This window comes from Myxocyprinus asiaticus, chromosome 9, assembly GCF_019703515.2.
Source record: "Myxocyprinus asiaticus isolate MX2 ecotype Aquarium Trade chromosome 9, UBuf_Myxa_2, whole genome shotgun sequence".
NCBI lineage: Eukaryota > Metazoa > Chordata > Actinopteri > Cypriniformes > Catostomidae > Myxocyprinus > Myxocyprinus asiaticus.
This window is the reverse complement of record NC_059352.1, coordinates 21,424,901-21,443,203: the sequence shown is the minus strand read 5'-3', so window position 1 is coordinate 21,443,203 and position 18,303 is coordinate 21,424,901. Positions and strand designations below refer to the sequence as shown.

At 37.4% G+C, this 18,303-nt stretch overlaps 1 protein-coding gene across 3 annotated transcripts in view; it reads left to right on the top strand.

The window, feature by feature from the left end:
• The window catches only part of LOC127446579 (low-density lipoprotein receptor-related protein 8-like), a 247,712-nt gene that overhangs the window by 210,157 nt on the left and 19,252 nt on the right, over nucleotides 1-18,303 (top strand). For all 3 annotated transcript variants that reach the window (XM_051707608.1, XM_051707607.1, XM_051707606.1), the window contains exons 10-16: nucleotides 390-561; nucleotides 6,170-6,397; nucleotides 8,416-8,534; nucleotides 10,312-10,451; nucleotides 13,522-13,663; nucleotides 16,637-16,789; nucleotides 17,177-17,572. In XM_051707608.1, coding sequence (XP_051563568.1) covers nucleotides 390-561; nucleotides 6,170-6,397; nucleotides 8,416-8,534; nucleotides 10,312-10,451; nucleotides 13,522-13,663; nucleotides 16,637-16,789; nucleotides 17,177-17,572 — 1,350 coding nt within the window. The remainder of the gene's footprint in view (nucleotides 1-389; nucleotides 562-6,169; nucleotides 6,398-8,415; nucleotides 8,535-10,311; nucleotides 10,452-13,521; nucleotides 13,664-16,636; nucleotides 16,790-17,176; nucleotides 17,573-18,303) is intronic.

The following is an 18,303-nucleotide window of genomic DNA, read 5'->3' as shown; positions in this document are numbered from 1 at the left end:
CAAAATCAACCAAAATATTGTTTCTTCAACTAACAATTAAAAAATGTGGGAATGTGTATTCTTAAAGGTATGTCTAGTGCATTATTCAGACATGATCGCATTAACAGTGCAGTGGAGGTAGGTGAAACTGCTTGGTCAAAGTAAATTAGAAAGAAATTAGTTTCAGTCCCTATTATACTGTGTAAGACCTTGAATAACTTCAGAAACCCACATAGTCCAATATCACTCCTCATTGTGTTTTCTCCACATCTGTCCTTTCTCCCCCATTCCCATAGGGATACCTACTGATGTAAACAAGCCAAACCTTGACTTCCTGATTGTGATGATCCCAAGTAACCCCAAACTGATAACTCAGCCACTGATGGAATGTTTTTCTATTTTCCTCATAGGTAAAAGCCCATACCTCATGTTTACTAACCGCCATGAGATCCGTCGAATTGATCTGTTGAAGAAGGACTATACGCAGGTAGTGCCGACCCTGAAGAATGCTGTGGCTCTAGATGTGGATGTTACCACCAACAAGATGTATTGGTGTGACCTCTACCATCGCAAAATCTACAGGTACACATGACATCACACATCTAAATAACAAATAAGCGCAGCTTGATGTAGTGTTGCTTCCATGCAACTTGACAACAGTTTTAAAAATATTAATTTATAATAATAATAATAATTTTATAATAATTAATAATAATTTTCTTTATTTATCACACATTATACATTTGCACATACACAGTGAAATTCTTCTTTTTTTCACATATCCCAGCTAGGCTGGGGTCAGAGTGCAATTAGTGTAAATATACTGTACAGGTGGGAGGAGACAGTGCGGTGTTGAAGGCTTCTTTTGACACACTTTTCCCGCCCCCTCTCAACCAGCTGATATTTAAATGCATGAGAACAGCTGCTATAGACTCACTGGAAAGTTTCTCAATGCAAACAGCATCATGGAATGAGAGCTGTGCTGGATATCATTTGCACATTCCCATAAAGGTTTACTCCGGGTTTCCTGTCTCCAAAAATAGTGTGTGAAAAAAAAAAAATGGTAAATCTAAAAAAACAAAAGTCAAGAAAACTAATTCTTTTTTTCCCCATTAAAAACATTTAAACATTTATAAAACAAGATAAATGTACTTGAGAAGCAAAATTGTGCAAGATATTAAAGGAGTATTCACCTAAAAATGTCAAATCTTGTCATAAGTTAAAATCTTGTCATAAGTTAAAATTTTGCATGTTCACAAGGGAACTTATGTTGTCTTTAGCGCTAAACAATGCAAGTTCTCGCATGAACCCACAAGCCAAAGTGAATAGCTTCTCTTATAGCGCTCATGAATGGGCAGTGGGCAAGGTTTTAACAAAAAAATTACTTTAAAAAATTACTTTGCTGTTGTATTGAATAGACTGTCTGCAATGTTCATCAAAACATCTAATTTTATCTTCCATAAAAGAAAGAAAGTCACATGGGTTTGGAACGACATGAGGGTGAGTAAATTATGACAGAATTTTCATTTTGGCCAAACTATTCCTTTAAGGCTTGTTTTCAGAGAATATATTTTGAATTTAGTCTATTTTACCCCATTTCTATACATTCTACCCAAAACTTGCCCCATTGGCAAATTGATTCGTTCTTGTGTTAATCCGATTTTTTTTTTTTGTTGTTGTTGTTGTTTTTATTTTAATTAAGTGAGGTTTATTGTTGGTAATTGTAAATTCCCACCCCTGTTATTCCCTGACTGAACTCAGGGAGATATTTGTCCTTATGGATAGACGTTTCAATTCCTTATGGGAGGTCTTATGATCATGAATAACCCCTAACAACCATTTAACAAAGTCATATCAGTGAGACATCAGCCTGTCACACAGCCTGCCTGAGTTAAAACAGCTGCTGAAAACTTTACGACCGTTTGTCCTTTACTGTCCCCGTGTGCATGCTGCCCTGTCAGACTCGGGTCTCCGCCTTACTTCCTGACTCACTGCGAGTCACATCAGCCTCTAGGAGCATCTTTAAATCATCTCAACTACACCATATGCTTGCCATAATTTACCTCCTACAACAATGCTCGCTATTACTCATCCCCTCTCCCCTCAGGAGGGCTCATGTTAGGGTACGACAATTCATTATCACTTTATAAACTCCTCAGTAGAGCACTCAGAAGAATAGAGGAAATGCTTTTGCTTGTCTGCGGGGAGTTTAATACTGTATATGTACTGTATGTGGTCCCTGGAAGAGAGTGACGTGAATTAAAGAATGGTGGTTTCTGTGATAAAAACAAACTGATATAACAATGTAGACTGAGATAGATAGACAGGCAGGCAGGCATGCAGCAATATACAAATTTAACGATACGATTATTTATTTAAAACAGCGCACACAAATGTTTTTCGCTTAACCTTATTCAAGTATTCAACATAAATGTATTTTAAATCTTAAATGACTCAACAGTGTCTGACATTGGCAACAAAGTTGAGCAACAGTGAGCAAGCTAAAGAAAACTGACCTCTGGCTTTACGATATACTGTATACACATTTTCCAATATTATTTAGCGGTTTAAGCAAAAATGTATTGGCACACACAGTTTTTTTTGTCCTCTTCCCCCGGTTTCACATTGCAACTTTACCAGCGTTCTTACCTGTTACATTTCGACAACAGAAGCAGAAAATTATAAGTCTCATGTAATCGCAGGTTGCGTTTTTTAAATAAGCTGGGTTTTGATAGTTATGAGCATCTTACTGTGCATGTGATCATGCTCAGTGTCGGCTGGGGGAGGCTGACTATTGATAACAACTTGCTGCTGCTGTTTCTGCCTCACCGGTTTGTGCGGTGATGTCGGCATAAATAAAACAATATGTTTGGTTTAGTGTGGCACCGGGATATGACACCATTGTCTAGTGTAACACCAGGACATGATACCATTGTCCGGAAAATTCGACAAACAAAGCAAATAGCTAATGGGCTGGGTCAAGTGCAATTTAATTCTAAGGTAATTGCACCATCTGCATCCTATTATAGGCTATATTCTATTTCCAGTCAAGCACTATAAATATAAACAAAGATAGCACATTCATAAGAAATATATAGTGTAAATGGACTGTATGCAATGCATTAAAAGAATTAAAATATGGACTTGCATTCTTTTGCACATTAACTGCGTTCATACACCTATAGATGGCGCAAGCACTCCCACACACTTCCACTTGCGCTTAACGCTCTCACGAAAATTGAATAAGATGCAGTGCACGGTCTTTATGCATTGTGCTGCGCCTAGCGCGGTTACAGAAATAGTGTACCACGTAATTCAATAATTACAGAAAAATTAGAAGTCTACATTATAAACAAGATACACAATGTAGCGCAAAATACACCATATACATCACAATACATAGACAAAATTAGACGAACAAACATTATAGTTAAAAGTAAGAAATAGAGTATGAGGGTACACCTTGTACAACTGTTTCTATAGGTTTACACAATATGCACAGTGTGAACGTAAAGTAGCTATTGCAAAGGTATTAGATTTCACATTTATTGACAATGTCAGCATTATATGTGTAATATATAGTCAGTTGATACAATGTAAGATGTCAGTTGACAGCTGAAACTGGCAATGATGGACATTGCTGTGTAATTGTAGCACACTTCAAAACTGCTTAAGACTGCTTAAAGCATCTTTGATCTGTCTGTTTTTGTGGGTTATGTAGTTATTTATCTGACCATTGCTGTCAGTTGGAAGTTGTTTACATAGTTTTTTTTTTTTTTTTTGAAACTATGCAGTAAATGTAAAAGCTTCAGTGTTTATAGATTAATGTTGTTTTTATTGCTTTGATTTGTTCCAGTTAGCATCATTTTGGGTCAATATGACCAAAGGTTACTGCTGTAATTAAGATTTTAGAGGTAATCAAAACTAAAGCAATCAAAGAGACAATTTGTTGCTCTTGCTGATCAAATACATATTTGTTTGATCCTGGTGTGACCACAAAACACCATGTGGTTTGTAATTATATATATGGTTTGATTTACTCTAACTTGATACACCGTTTCCTAAACAAGCGCGAAGTGACAGGGCATTTTGTTGGTCACTTGCTTTCGTTTTTCTGTCTCAACGCTCTGAGAACCCCCGTTCAAAGTGAAATCACATTGGTTCAAAACCATGCTGCACATAGCTTTGTATATCATTGTATATTAAACATCAAATATGTTTTAATTATCTGTGATTGTCTTGTGTTTTGTCACACAGAAAGTGGGCTTTCAGTTGAGACCAACACATTTTTTGCAGGAAACTTGTCTTATCGGTCACTGTTAGAGTACTTTAATTACCTCATGTACCTGGTAAAAAAAAATATATATATATATATATATATATTTTGTCTGTAGCAGTGGTCCTTTACTTATCATATGAAACATTTGTAAGTTAACTTGTATTGCTATCATTATAATTGAAATGAGAACCTGTCATTGTGTGATTGATGTCAATTTATATTCAACATCTCATCATCATTTTAGCCACTATTATTTAAGTGCAGAATCATTATCTTCTACCCCATTATCTTATCCATCATCATCTTCACTTACAATCCACTTTGAAAAGATTGTTTCATAGTCTTGGTCTTGTAAGTGGAAATGGGCCCATTTTGGTGGCTGTTGGAGCAGCATCAACACTCTCAGTTACAGGACTGCAAGTGAAACATTATCAGGTGTTGACCCAAACTCATCCACTCATCATCACTGACAGGTGACAATAAAGTGATATGTAGCTTCGTTATGAATGCTACTTCATAAGGTTAATCTAAGTCTGTAACGTGAATCATATGTCAAAGGGCAATCACACCTTGGTCATTCCTGTTATGCAGTATCTTTTGGACTTTTGAAAATTATTATGCTGGTGTTGTAATCTAAGGAATTGTAAGTAAAAAATAACTTCTAACCATTTTGACATTATCATTCCGATTTCTTTAATTTTATCAAACAGGTTGGAACTAATACCACAGAACATCACATGTATACACCGATCAGCCACAACATTAAAACCACCTGCCTAATATTGTGTAGGTCCCCCTCGTTCTGCCAGAATAATAGCATTCTGAGATACTATTCTTCTCACCACAATTGTACAGAACGGTTATCTGAGTTACCGTAGACTTTGTCAGTTCGAACCAATCTAGCCATTCTCTGTTGACCTCTCTCATCAACAAGGCATTTCAGTCCATAGAACTGCCCCTCACTGGATGTTTTTTTTATTTTTGGCACCTTTCTGAGTAAATTCTAGAGACTGTTGTGTGTGAAAATCCCAGGAGATCAGCTGTTACAGAAATACTCAAACCAGCCCGTCTGGCACCAACAATCATCCATGCGATTATCTAATCAGCCAATTGTGTGGCAGCAGTGCAGTGCATAAAATCATTCAGATAATGATCAGGAGCTTCAGTTAATGTTCACATCAACCATCAGAATGGGGGGGAAATGTGATCTCAGTGATTTCGACTGTGGCATGATTGTTGGTGCCAAATGGGTTGGTTTGAGTATTTCTGTAACTGATGATCTCCTGGGATTTTCACGCAAAACAGTCTCTAGAATTTACTCAGAAAGGTGCCAAAAAGAAAAAACATCCAGTGAGCAACAGTTCTGTGGACGGAAATGCCTTGTTGATGAGGTCAACAGAGAATGGCCAGACTGGTTCGAACTGACAAAGTCTACGGTAACTCAGATAACCGCTCTGTACAATTGTGGTGAGAAGTAGATCATCTCAGAATGCAATTCTGAGATGCAGGTAGGCACTGTTTTGGTGGCACGAGGGGGACCTGCACAATATTAGGCAGGTGGTTTAATGTTGTAGCTGATCAGTGTATAATGGGGACTTTAAAATGTACTGCATAAAGGATTTCCCTCCTGCTTTTAATATTGCTGTGGTGTTCGGTTACTAAAAACAGATCTGGGCCATGTTGTCCTACTACTGTTCTTTGAGAAACAGTTTTTCACGCAATGTTTCTTCACTTTGCTGCCTATGTATACATTAACAACAGCTGGATGTGTCAACTATTTGAGGTGTGCTTATTCACCATGAATCTGGCAGATGCTTTAAGCATCTTGTGATTGTTTATGAATAGATGTATAACATCTGCTTAAAAGCTGTGGATGTACAATTAATCTGTGTGTTTTTTTTTCCTCGACAGTGCATATATCAACAAAGCCAGCGATTCTTCTCAACAGATCACTCTCATCGACACTGCACTGCAATCCCCGGAGGGCTTAGCAGTTGACTGGGTCCATAAGAACATCTACTGGACCGACTCTGGGCACAAGATTATCTCTGTCGCAACTGGCGATGGCAAGAAGAGGAAGGTGTTGATTGACACAGAGCTCGTTGAACCACGAGCCATCGCTGTTGACCCAAGACAAGGGTGAGTATTAGAGCTGTCAGAATTAATGTGTTAACACATGCGATTAATTTAAAACGTTTAATGTATACATTTTTCTTAATTTCGATTAATGCATTTATCATTAATATAGCATAAATCAGCATAAACACTGGTTGGAAGGGCAGAACTTTTGTAATGTGTCCGCCCGGAGTCATTACACTGAAGCACACACCACAAACACACACAACAGTGCTTTCGTGTCAGTGAAAAAAATGATGGACGCTATTTGATGTACAAAACAAGCCAAGACTTGTTATAGAAATCAAGTATTTTTCAGCCTATGTAAGGTGCATTTTAAATAACACAGAAGCACGTCAAGTCTTAACAATCACCAAAATGCAAAATTAGACGTTTTTGTCTGCAATCGCTTTTCATGTGGAGTTCAAAGCACAGCTTGACACTGACGCCCTGACACGAATCATGAACATGGCTACCAGTGTAGTAGAAAATGCAACTTATGTTGAGACTAGTTCTTTCAATTAGTCAAACTTTCACTTAGACTTTGTGAAACGTTTAATGTTACTTGAATTGGTGCTATTTTAGGGCATTTCTGTCTTTATACTGTGGAAGGCTTTGTTTGGAAAATCTTAATAAAGCATTATATTGTGACATGTTGTTTTGTTTTATTTCCTAAAATGGAAATAAATGCAGGAAAATAAGTATATATAGTGTCAGATTTCAGTACTTTTTGCGATTAAACTTGTTTAATGGGAAAACAATTATGCAATTAATCACAATAAAAAAATGTAATCGACTGACAGCACTAGTAAGGATATAATTTTCTGTCAGATCCCTTAAGCTCTTTTTTTATTATTATTGTCAGAAGACAAGTTAAATGGCTTAGAGAAAACATCCAGGTTTCTCTCTGCAGTATTGTTCTTGATGAAAAAACAACTAAAACCAGCTTAATGTGGTTAGCTGGTCTCCCAGCATGGCCAAGTGGGTTAGGCTGGTCTGTTTATTTGGTTATGGGGGTGTTTAAACCGATTGCATTCTTGCATTAAAAAAAAAAAAACAAGATGGAATGGAACAGAGCACAGGTGTCTCCAGAAACATTTTTAGAAGTTAAAATTATTTTAACACTGCATCTTAAAAATGTGATGCTAAGGTCAAAGACTGTCTGGCACAGGTTTACGTAGAAAAACAATTTAAAAACAGCACAGATGGATGCAAAAAATTTGTTCATTGTGAGAAGCACTTTAGAAGGGTTGGAGACCAGCTGGCTGAGCAGCTAAACCAGCTAAAAAACAGATTTGCCAGGCTAGGGGGACCAGCAAGACCATCTCAAACCAGCTAAAACCAGCAAACCACCTTTGGCTTGTTTAAGCTGGGGGTCAGCAGGGAAGGTGTCATTTTACCATACAACATTGTATTTTCCGTTGAATTCATTCCAAAATGTAAATGTGATTTAAATATGATGTATGTTTCATGATCTTTGGCGACCAAGACTTTAAAACCCCCATCAGTGGTTCCTTCTCTTCATAACTATCAGTTCTTTTTCCCTGCCATTCAACATGATGAGTCCATCCCCCGCGGACTCTTTTCACCATACTACAGAAGTAGAGGAGCATGAAACATGCAAATGAGTCTCAAGTAGGTCTGCATACTGGATAATTGTTGCCTGTGGGTAAAGTCTCCACTTCACTCTTACAGGGCCATAGCTATAGACTGCCTTTAATGAGCATACATTTACCATATTCATCCAGATTTTTGATATATAAAGGTAATTTTCAGTTTCAAGGCCATCTGGGGAACTTGGGGTGGTTCAAACTTGAGTACTCTCTAAAAGAACCAAAATCAGACCCCTTTCAATGGAGTCCGTGTTCATTTTTAGCATTCACATACAAGCCAAAATTCTCGGAAACCCCTCTGAAAGACCCCTGAGATGAACCAAGTGTGAAAATACAATTTTTCCTCTTAACTGCATCATATTTGCTTGGTAACATGAAGGCTTACTTCATGACTCTGATTATGTTTTTTATTTTTTTTTCACCCTTCAGTTTCATGTACTGGTCAGATTGGGGAACGCAGGCCAAGATTGAGAAAGCCGGAATGAACGGAGTGGATCGACAGGTTCTGGTTTCAGAGAGGATCGAGTGGCCCAATGGGATTGCGCTCGGTAATACTCTATTCAAGAGACGCCGTGGTGTTTAGTAATTGAATTCCTTTTTAATATTTTAATATTCACTTCTTAAAATGTTGTCAAAGTGGCAAAAACAGACACAGGATAATAGCAGAAAAGACAGCAGATAAAAGAAAAAGCAGCAGAAAGCAAACAAAGAATATCATACCAAAAAGCAAGACAGGAGGGAACTATGTTTGCCAAGTTACTTGAACTGATCATTACAATAGAGAAAGACATCAACCAACCATACAAGAGAATGAGAAAAACAATATGAAAAAAAGGGAAGCAGAAGGAAAAGAAAGAGTGTTAATAATGAAGCCTCCTGTGGCCAGCAAGGCTTTGAATCATTCGCTCTCATTGTTTCTCATCAATCACCCATCAGTTTAGTAAAAACTGAATGGAATTGCTCAATCAACACTGTCAATATTTTCATCATTTCTCTGGTTCGCTTTAGATGAAGGCCCTTTGAAAAAGCAGTTATGGTAGATGGATAGGAAAAACGTTATTGACGTTATCTGTTTGGAAGCAAGTAATTTTTTTGAATAGGAAAAAAGCAAGTAACCTTTAAAACTATGAGATTTCTAAGTGCGCTGTGTTGGTTTTTGTCATTGTTTGTGCTTTCAGTGGTACTGTCATGAATTTTGAAATATGAATAATCATTGTCAATTCTTTCTGACCATTTCTATGTCCGAATATATTCAGTGTCAGAACAGACAGTTTTTCCTTTGTCATCTCCATAACACACAATATTCTTGGGTAACTGTCAAATAACATGGATGGACATAAACAAAAAAATTTAAATAGGTCAAGATTTTAGGTTAAAATGTCTCTCAATAGAGCGCAACAGTCTGGTTCCAGAAGTAAAAATCTCATAATTTTTTTTCCATAGACTAATTGAAATTCCACAATGACTTATAAACACTTAAAGACAGACTTACCATGAGCTCCGAGGTTGTTCATCGATGGAATATGTTTCAGCTGAAGCCTTCAATCTGCATTATTTTTAAGTCATTGTTTAAAAATTGTGTTAGATAACGGAATTCCTGGAAAACAACTGCATTACCCATGGTCAGAAAAGCTTCAGAAATCAGAAAACCACATCCAACATGGCCCGCAAATCATGCCCAGGAGCGACCGCCCACTTCCCTGACACATTGTTAATGATGCAAATGAGTCGGTCTCCCTTCACCCTTAAACTACTTGTATATTTGTACATGTAGGAATATTTTCCAATAAACATAAAATATATTGTTTCTGTACGTATAATCAACACTCTAAAATCAGTAGTTTTAAATATTTCCATCGTATTTTTTAATGACATCATTCGCAGTGCTTCATGGGATTGTAGTTTGTGCCCTCGTGAAAGTCGGTAAGTACAAATTCTTGTACCTTTCTCTTTTTGTCAGATTTTCAAATACTTTTTTGCCTCAAAACAAAGTTTGTAATGTTGTGATTCACCTCGGAGCTGGTTGCTTTGGTTCATGGCTTACAACTCTTTTATTGAGGATTTTATGAAAAGCTTATGCAAAAAATAAATGGGAAAAATATTTCTGGAACCCAGACGGCTGAAAAGTGGGCGCACACTGTTGCGCTCTATTAATATGAAGTCATTAAAACTGCACGCATAAAATGTAAACAAGAATTAGAGAATTGCTGTTTAAAATAGTTTTATACACTGTTGTCACAGCTTGAACTGTCATTTCAATGAAAAGATAATTAAATAATTGAAGCACTACATTTCTGTTTCCTTAAAAGTTCTCTCTTCTTGCAGACCTGTCCAGCAGACGACTTTACTGGGTAGACTCCAAACTTCATTTGATCTCCAGTGTGGACCTGAACGGAGACAACCGCAGAGTCTTACTCTCCTCAGTGGATCATCTAGGTCATCCCTTTGCTCTCACGTTGTTTGAGGTAAGCAAATTAATCAAATAACACTTGCATTTTCAAGAACAGGCCTAAGACATTTATAAGTTCAATTTGACAAACTCCATTATGCATCATGAACATGGAGTTCAATGTGACAGTAACACTGACCGATAAATAAATGCCAAATTAAAAAGCCTTTATACTTTGGAAACTCCTTGAGTAACCCGAAGATAGGACCCAGCCCATCACCTAATGCCCTTCCTCAGGCCAATGAGCCAGCTCAGTGAGGGGACACCCATGGGCCTCTTTTACCTTTGTCCAGAGCACATGAGAAATGAACCGCCACATTGCTGCCGAACCATTGAGACTGCTCCAAAACTACTGCTAAAGTTCTCCACATAGCTTTTAAAGCTTCAGAGAAATAAGGCACAGCTCTTATTGATAGGTGCCTCCAGTTTAAGACATTCCCTCACTGTCCTTCAGGAGTGTAGATGTGCTAAAGGAATGTAGACATGTTTTTAATGAAGATTATCTTTAAGGAACACAGTCATGCCAATCTTACTGTTCTGTGGTGTTGTAATTTCCAATGAGCTATTATTTTTCTATATTATTTATCTATCCATCCATCCATCATTCATTGGCTTTTTCTATCTTATAAATGATAATGTAAATTCACATAAATTAATGACGATACAAGCAAGTATTGATGCAAAAAGGAATCTGGTCATGTATCGGTATATGATTATATTTATAATGTTGATGCATTATCTTTCTGTAAATCTTTATTTCTGACAGCTCAAATTACAATTATAATCTAGTGTCTGTGTGTTCATTAAAAAGTGCACTTTTTATTTTGAGAGTTGATAATTCAAAAGTGTGCAAAAGTTAATTTGAGTTTGAAATGACTAGATGTTGGTTTTTGAGGATTTCACTGTTTATATTAACATTTACATAATAAATATATAAGCAATAAAGTAACGCTTAATTATGAAGTTTGTGAAGTTAATTGGAGAAGACAACATTGGACACTGGACAACTTGGTGGGAGATATATTGATTACTCAACAGTTTTACAACAGACTCCATTTACGTTTAACCCTCCTATTGCGTTCGGGTCATTTTTGACCTAGGAGAGGAAGATAATAATTTTTATATACCACATAGTTTTTAGTACGGGAACCAAAATTTGTGACTTTGTCAAGACTATCAAAATACACATAATAAAAAATGTCTGATTTTTTTTTATTTATTTATTTTTTTATAAAATTGTTATAAAATATAACCATTTAAAAAAAAGAAAGAAATTTGACCCGGGTATCAATTGTGGCTTTACACATGATATTATGTAGATTTGTTTTTTTGTACATCTATGAATTATATTTTTTCTTACAAACACTTCACTTACATTTAGCCTCTTTCCCATACTCTCACACACACTTTTTTTCTCTCATTGGGACTGCATCTTGTTTACAAACATGCACGCGCACACACACACACACACACACACACACACACACACATACAGTCACATTCCTGTACAAAACACACATAACAAACATAACATATAAACTAAATCAAAGATACTACGGCCTAAATGGGGTGTGGCAAGATTTCGTTCAAGCACACATTAGTCTAAATAGGGCTTGAAAAAGGAGATTGTCCACATTTTACTCTGTAGCCATCTGATGCCGAATCAGTTTACATAATACTTTGTCACATTCAGATTATGTGTAAACTTTAGGCCCTGTCTCATAAAGCAGACCAACATCTTCCATTCCTTGACCAACGACCAATATTTCTCCATGACTTTTCAGTGCACCTTTGCACTATTCAGTAGGTAGTGGGCAGGATTAAAGATGTCCAAGACAAATCTCTCCCATAAGAATAGTTCTTTCTTCCAAAATGAAGTACAGACTAAGATGAAAGGTTTTAATTAGGATGCTACCCTTAATCAAGTACTACAAAATTCAGACAAGGGTTTTAGAAGCTAGCCTTTTGTGTCATAGATTAAAGAAGTTATCTAGATTTGTGGCCTCTTTACCTGTGCTATGGATGAGGGCTGCAATGCGGCACACTTTAAAAGGAATATAGTGCAGGTAAGGAGTCCTACAGATCATCTGCCACCAGCAGAAGTACTTGATGGAGCTCCACAGGGACTCAACAGCCTGACCTTTCTAAACTGCTCAGCTCTGTAAACATCCTGTAATACTGTAAGAGCCAGCTAACCCCTTGAGCATCCTCAGTCCTCACTATCTTCTCTGTGCACCCTTCTCCTGTTAATCTCCATCTGGTCTTTCTCTTTTGTTTACTTAAGACTATCCCCAACCCCCTCAAACTCATTTCACTGACCTTTCTTATCAATTTCCGCATCAGTTTGAAAAGGAGATGAATCTCAGGTTGTCATAGTAACAGCCCATCTCTCCGTGCACATTTGCAATATATCTGTAGCGGCTGATAAGGACTGATCAGAGGAAGGTAGAAAAACATAGAAGCGGGGAGAATGTTGAAAGCAGTATTGTCAGACAGTGGACCGTGTGCTTTCAGGCTCGTGTAGGTGGTAGATACAAAGGGGAGATAAAGCCTTGAGCTTTAATTATACTGATGAAAAACCTTTGTGATCCAAAAGAATTTTCACACAGGAGTCTTTATCTTCATTTTCATGTCGTTCTTGCGAGAGCTCCCTCCTTTGTAGTGTCCTGTATCACATAGAAATGAATAAATACATGCCCTAGCAAATTGGTTTTTTGTTGTTGTTGTTTTTGTATTATTTTTATTTATATTTTATATCTGCATATCTGTTTTTGTCTTTCAATGTTTCACAATAGACTACCCTTGCACAATGACAGTATTTGCTGGTCCATCCATCCAGTGTGGAACCTACATAATGCCCATATAACCTTCAAACTTCAAGGGTTTTAAAGGCTTTTCCTATTTTACTATATATTTTCAGGCAGGGCTTTGTCGAGCCAACATCAAAACTTGTCTTGAAACCTTTCTTGTTATATTTGTAATTCCATTTGGTGCTGCTAGTGGAGCATAAATGACAACTGTAAGGTGCTGTAGAAATAAGCATGGCTCCTGCTTGTGCGGTACTCACTTCCTATTTGTCCCTATAGGACCGGGTGTACTGGACAGATCTGGAGGATGAGGCCATCTACAGTGTAAACCGGCTGACGGGGCATGATGTTGCAATGCTGGCTCAGCATCTCAACAACCCACTGGATGTGGTGGTGTTCCACGAGCTCCGGCAGCCTACAGGTGCGAGAGATGACAACAGGGCTCTCACCAAACATAATGAATTCCACTCCATTTAATTTGGAGTCTGGGTTTTCCAGCCCCATTTATGAGTGTTTTCATTTCATAGAAGTCTGTCTGTAGATGCCAGCTTACTGACTTTACATACTAGTGTACATGGGTTATTCAGCACAGATTATTTGTATACTGACCAGAGTTGTGGAATTACTGCACTTACAACAGTGTTGCTTAAAGAGCAACTTTTTTCCATGTAGCATTGGCTTAAATCATTTTATTTAATCACTTTGTTTGGACGGATCATTTCAATGATTTTTAACGATTCACCAAGATCCTTATTGTTTTGGTGCCTGATTCTGATTTTTGTTTTTTTTATTATTTATTTAAAAAAATAATATGAATTATTAGTGCTGTCATTCAATTAAAATGTTTAATTGTGAATAATCGCATAATATTTTGTAGTTAATCGTGATTAATCGCAGATTGTGAAAGTGCTGAATTTTGACTCTATATATACTTATTTTCCTGTCAAAATGCATTTATTTCCTTCTTAGGAAAGAAATCAAAACAATATGTAACAATATAATGCTTTATTAAGATTTTCCAAACAAAGCCTTCCACAGTATAAAGATAGAAATGCACTGAAATAGCACCAATTCAAGTAACATTAAATGTTTACCAAAGTCTAAGTGGGAGTTTGACTAATTAAAAAAAACTAGTCCCTACATAGGTTGCATATTCATTGCAATGGGCATTAAATCTCTTAAACTCTCATCCACCACAACATTAATCAACCGGCAGACTGTGGCTATCTGCTTTGGTACAGCAATTGTTAAGCCGCGTTCATGATTCACATCAGGGCATCAGCGCCAGTGTCAAATGTCGCTTTGAACTCTACATGAAAAGCACTTGCAGACAAAAACGTCTTATTCTGCGTTTTGGTGATTGTTAAGATTTGGCATTCTTCTGTGGTAATTAAAATGTGCCTTGCTTAGGCTGAAAAATACTTGATTTCTATCACAAGTTCCATCTAGGATTGTTTTTTTTACAACAAATTGCGTTAAGAGCTCCTTTCGCCATCACTTTATCACTGACACTGAATCACTACCGTGTATGTTTGTGGTGTGCATCAGTGTAAGGACTCCGTGCAGACACATCGGAAATGTTCTGCCCTTCCAACCAGTGTTTATGATGGTTTATGCTGTATTAATGGTAAATATGTTAATCGCGATTAAGAAAAATGAACACATTAAAACTTTAATTAATCGCATGCATTAACACGTTAATTTTGACAGCTCTATAAATTATATAATCTCATAATTCTAATTAAAATAAAAAAAATGCCCAATTTAATACCTTTACTCTCCTTTTGTTTGTAAGTGGAAGTAGCTCACAACTTTTTCAGAAGGGTAGCTTGACTATAACCACAGTACTTTATATTATGTGTTTTTTGTAGCTTGGCAAGCAACAGTTTCACAATAGCTTTCCCAACAGTGATATAGACTGGCATTTGTAATTATTTGTAGTTCAACATCAACATGTTAGTACAGGGAATACTCAAGCTTTCTGTCAGTTTTTCTGTCAATGACCAGCTATGGATGCTGTAGGAATGCATTAAAATCCTGTATATTATTAACACCTCTCTGCAGATAATGGAAGCAGTGCATGAATTGTATTATTTTCATCAAAATGTCACATTTTAAGCTTTGTTATAATGATAAGAGACAAATCTTTGCTGACTCATTGGTTTTCCACGAAGTAACAGTGTCCCTGTCGTTGCATAGCATGGTTATGATAAATTCTATTCTCAAGACATGCAGAGAATGTGTGTGTGTGTGTGTGTGTGCGTGTGTGTGTGCGTGTGTGTGTGCGTGTGTGTGTGCGTGTGTGTGTGCGTGTGCGTGTGTGTGTGCGTGTGCGTGTGCGTGTGCGTGTGCGTGTGTGCGTGCGTGTGCGCGTGTGTGTGCGTGTGTGTGTGTGCGCGTGTGCGTGCGTGCGTGTGTGTGTAGGTCTTTATTCTTCGTTTTCATCCTTTAATCACAGAGCGTGTGCAGTGTACCAACAGAAGAACCAATTTACAAACTCCTTATATTAATAAATGAGAAGTGTTTTTTAAATCGAAATCAAAGAATTAAAATGTTGCTCTAAAAATGCAAACAAAACCAGGAAAACACACTTGCGCTTAAGGAGAAATGATGAGAATGAAATCCAGCTTTTTGTTTCTAAGTACCTCTGAGTGAAATATTAATCAGCAGCACATCCCTGCAAAAACTAAATTAAGTGTGATTTCATGAAGAGAGAATGCTTCTATAGGAAATAATGAATATATTAATATGAATAATATTATTCAATAAAATAGCCTACTGAATGGTGTTTCTAAGAGCTAAACGGACTCTTTCAGATCTTGGAAGGTAAGATGAATGAGTTCTGTTTTTTGGTCTAAAGGTTGCAATGGGATTTAGACTACAGAAAATGGTTATTTTTAATATAAATTTCTCTCTGTCCATGTTTTGTCTGATCTCTCTTGTTTCCCTTGTGTGTAAATATTCTCTTTTTAACATGAGAGTCTCTGACTGATAAAATATATTTTTACATTCATCAAACCCTTTTGACTATCAACAGAGCTGATAATAGTGTTTTTGCTGTAGCCCGACTCTGAGACCCATGTTTAATGAACAGGACCCTCAGCACAGCTGCACACCTTAAATGGATTGCTAATAATCAAATGAATATTCCCTGCATTACATTACTGCATTTGTTCCATTGATAACAACATCAAAGGACAAATTCTTGCTCTTTACGCACACAGCAGTTGCTCAAGCTCAGTCAATTTTCTATTCACAGTTTAATTTAACATATATTAATTAATATTATCTAACCCTTTTCACCAAGATACATGGATGCATTTCTCTTTCTCTGATGTTTTAGTGCAAAAATGACCATTCCTCAAGACAACCAATAGTTTTTCCTTTGTTCCAGCTCCAGACACTTGTAACATGGGGAGTTTGCCCAATGGAGGCTGTGAGTATCTGTGTCTCAGAGCTCCTCAGATCACAGATCACTCACCTAAGTACACATGTGCCTGCCCAGACAGCATGGAACTGGGCCCAGACATGCGCCGCTGTGTGCCAGGTAACAATTTGAAGAGTCACAGGTCAAGCTTATTTAAACTGTATAAAATTAAGCTGTGTGGAGAATCACCCTTTGTCACACTTAGGTAATAACAAGAAACAGATATTTAAATAGCTAAAAAAAAAAAAATAGTTACATTTTATTCATGAATAAATGATTATTATTATTTTATTTTATTTTATTTGTGTGTGTGTAAATTATCAAATGTCTCAATATATCTCAATTTCATCGTGCAATTTTGAGAATGTGTCAAAGTTGAATAGCAAATAAGAATCTCAAATAGGTTTTAGGTTACAGGAAGTTAAATACAGCTCCAATTGTTGCTAGGGAGAATAAATCTAAGTCACCTGACTTTTTCATCATATTTCTATGTCTCTATCTTTGCAGTCAAACTCAAGATGACAACTGCTGCAAGTACAACTACTACAACACTAGAACCATACACCACTACTACTACTACAAATAAAACTACAATCACCACTCCACCCACAACCACCACTACAACCTCTACAACTACACCTACAAATACATCAACATTAATGACTACAACCAGCCCTGTTCCCATGACAATCAGCACAAGCCCTTCCACTCACTCCAGCACACGCCATTCCACCACCACACACTCCATGGCCACCTCCACCACAACAACCACTCAGCCCCGCACTACAGCACCATGGAAACCACCAACCTCCAGCCAGACAACAACAGACCACAGACAGACATCTACAACCGTCACCCACGGCAACAGCATACAAGGGGCAAATGCCAACCTCTCTCATCGCGGTGAGTCTGTTTAAATGTGTGCTTTTCTCATTATTTTGAAAAGTAAATCTGTATTGGTGCTATTGCTTTATTCAATGGAAGACTGAATAAAGAATTTATTCTGTCTGTTCATTTTGATGATTGTTTCCTCTTCTCTTTAAAGAAAGCCGCTCTGAAGTTTTAGAAACCTTAATCTGGTTCAGTACGCTTGCACCGTAGTCCTCAGAGCCTGTGAAAGTTAATGTGTGGTGGAATTTGCTTGCTGAGCATCACTGGGCCACTTGAGAGTGATAGATGAGGCAGCAGTAGTATCCCAGGGTCCCAGGGTCCCAGTGTGTGTGTCTTTGTGCTGAATTAGAGCAGGCAGTGAAGAGAGAGGAGCAGCCAGCCTTGACTGATGAACATTGCCCTCAGCCTTGTTCCTCTACCTCACTCTCACATTGCACAGTCGCTGGAATATGTGCAGGGATGCTCAGGTACTGTACATAGCCACCTGGACGCAGCAAGATAAAGGCATTAATGACTTAAATAATAGGATTGTGGTGGTAGGGGCATGGTTGAGTGCCAGCTTGTGAATGGAGAGCGAGATCTGGAGTTGAGAACGGTAAGGATCATCACCTGGCAATGATTGTATCTAATAGCTCTTTGTCATTGCAGTGAGAGATGGAGACGGATTTAGGAGCGAGCCAGATGCCAGTAAAGCAGAGAGAGCTATGCACAAACCCAGAGACTGTGCTGTGCCTATGAGCCCC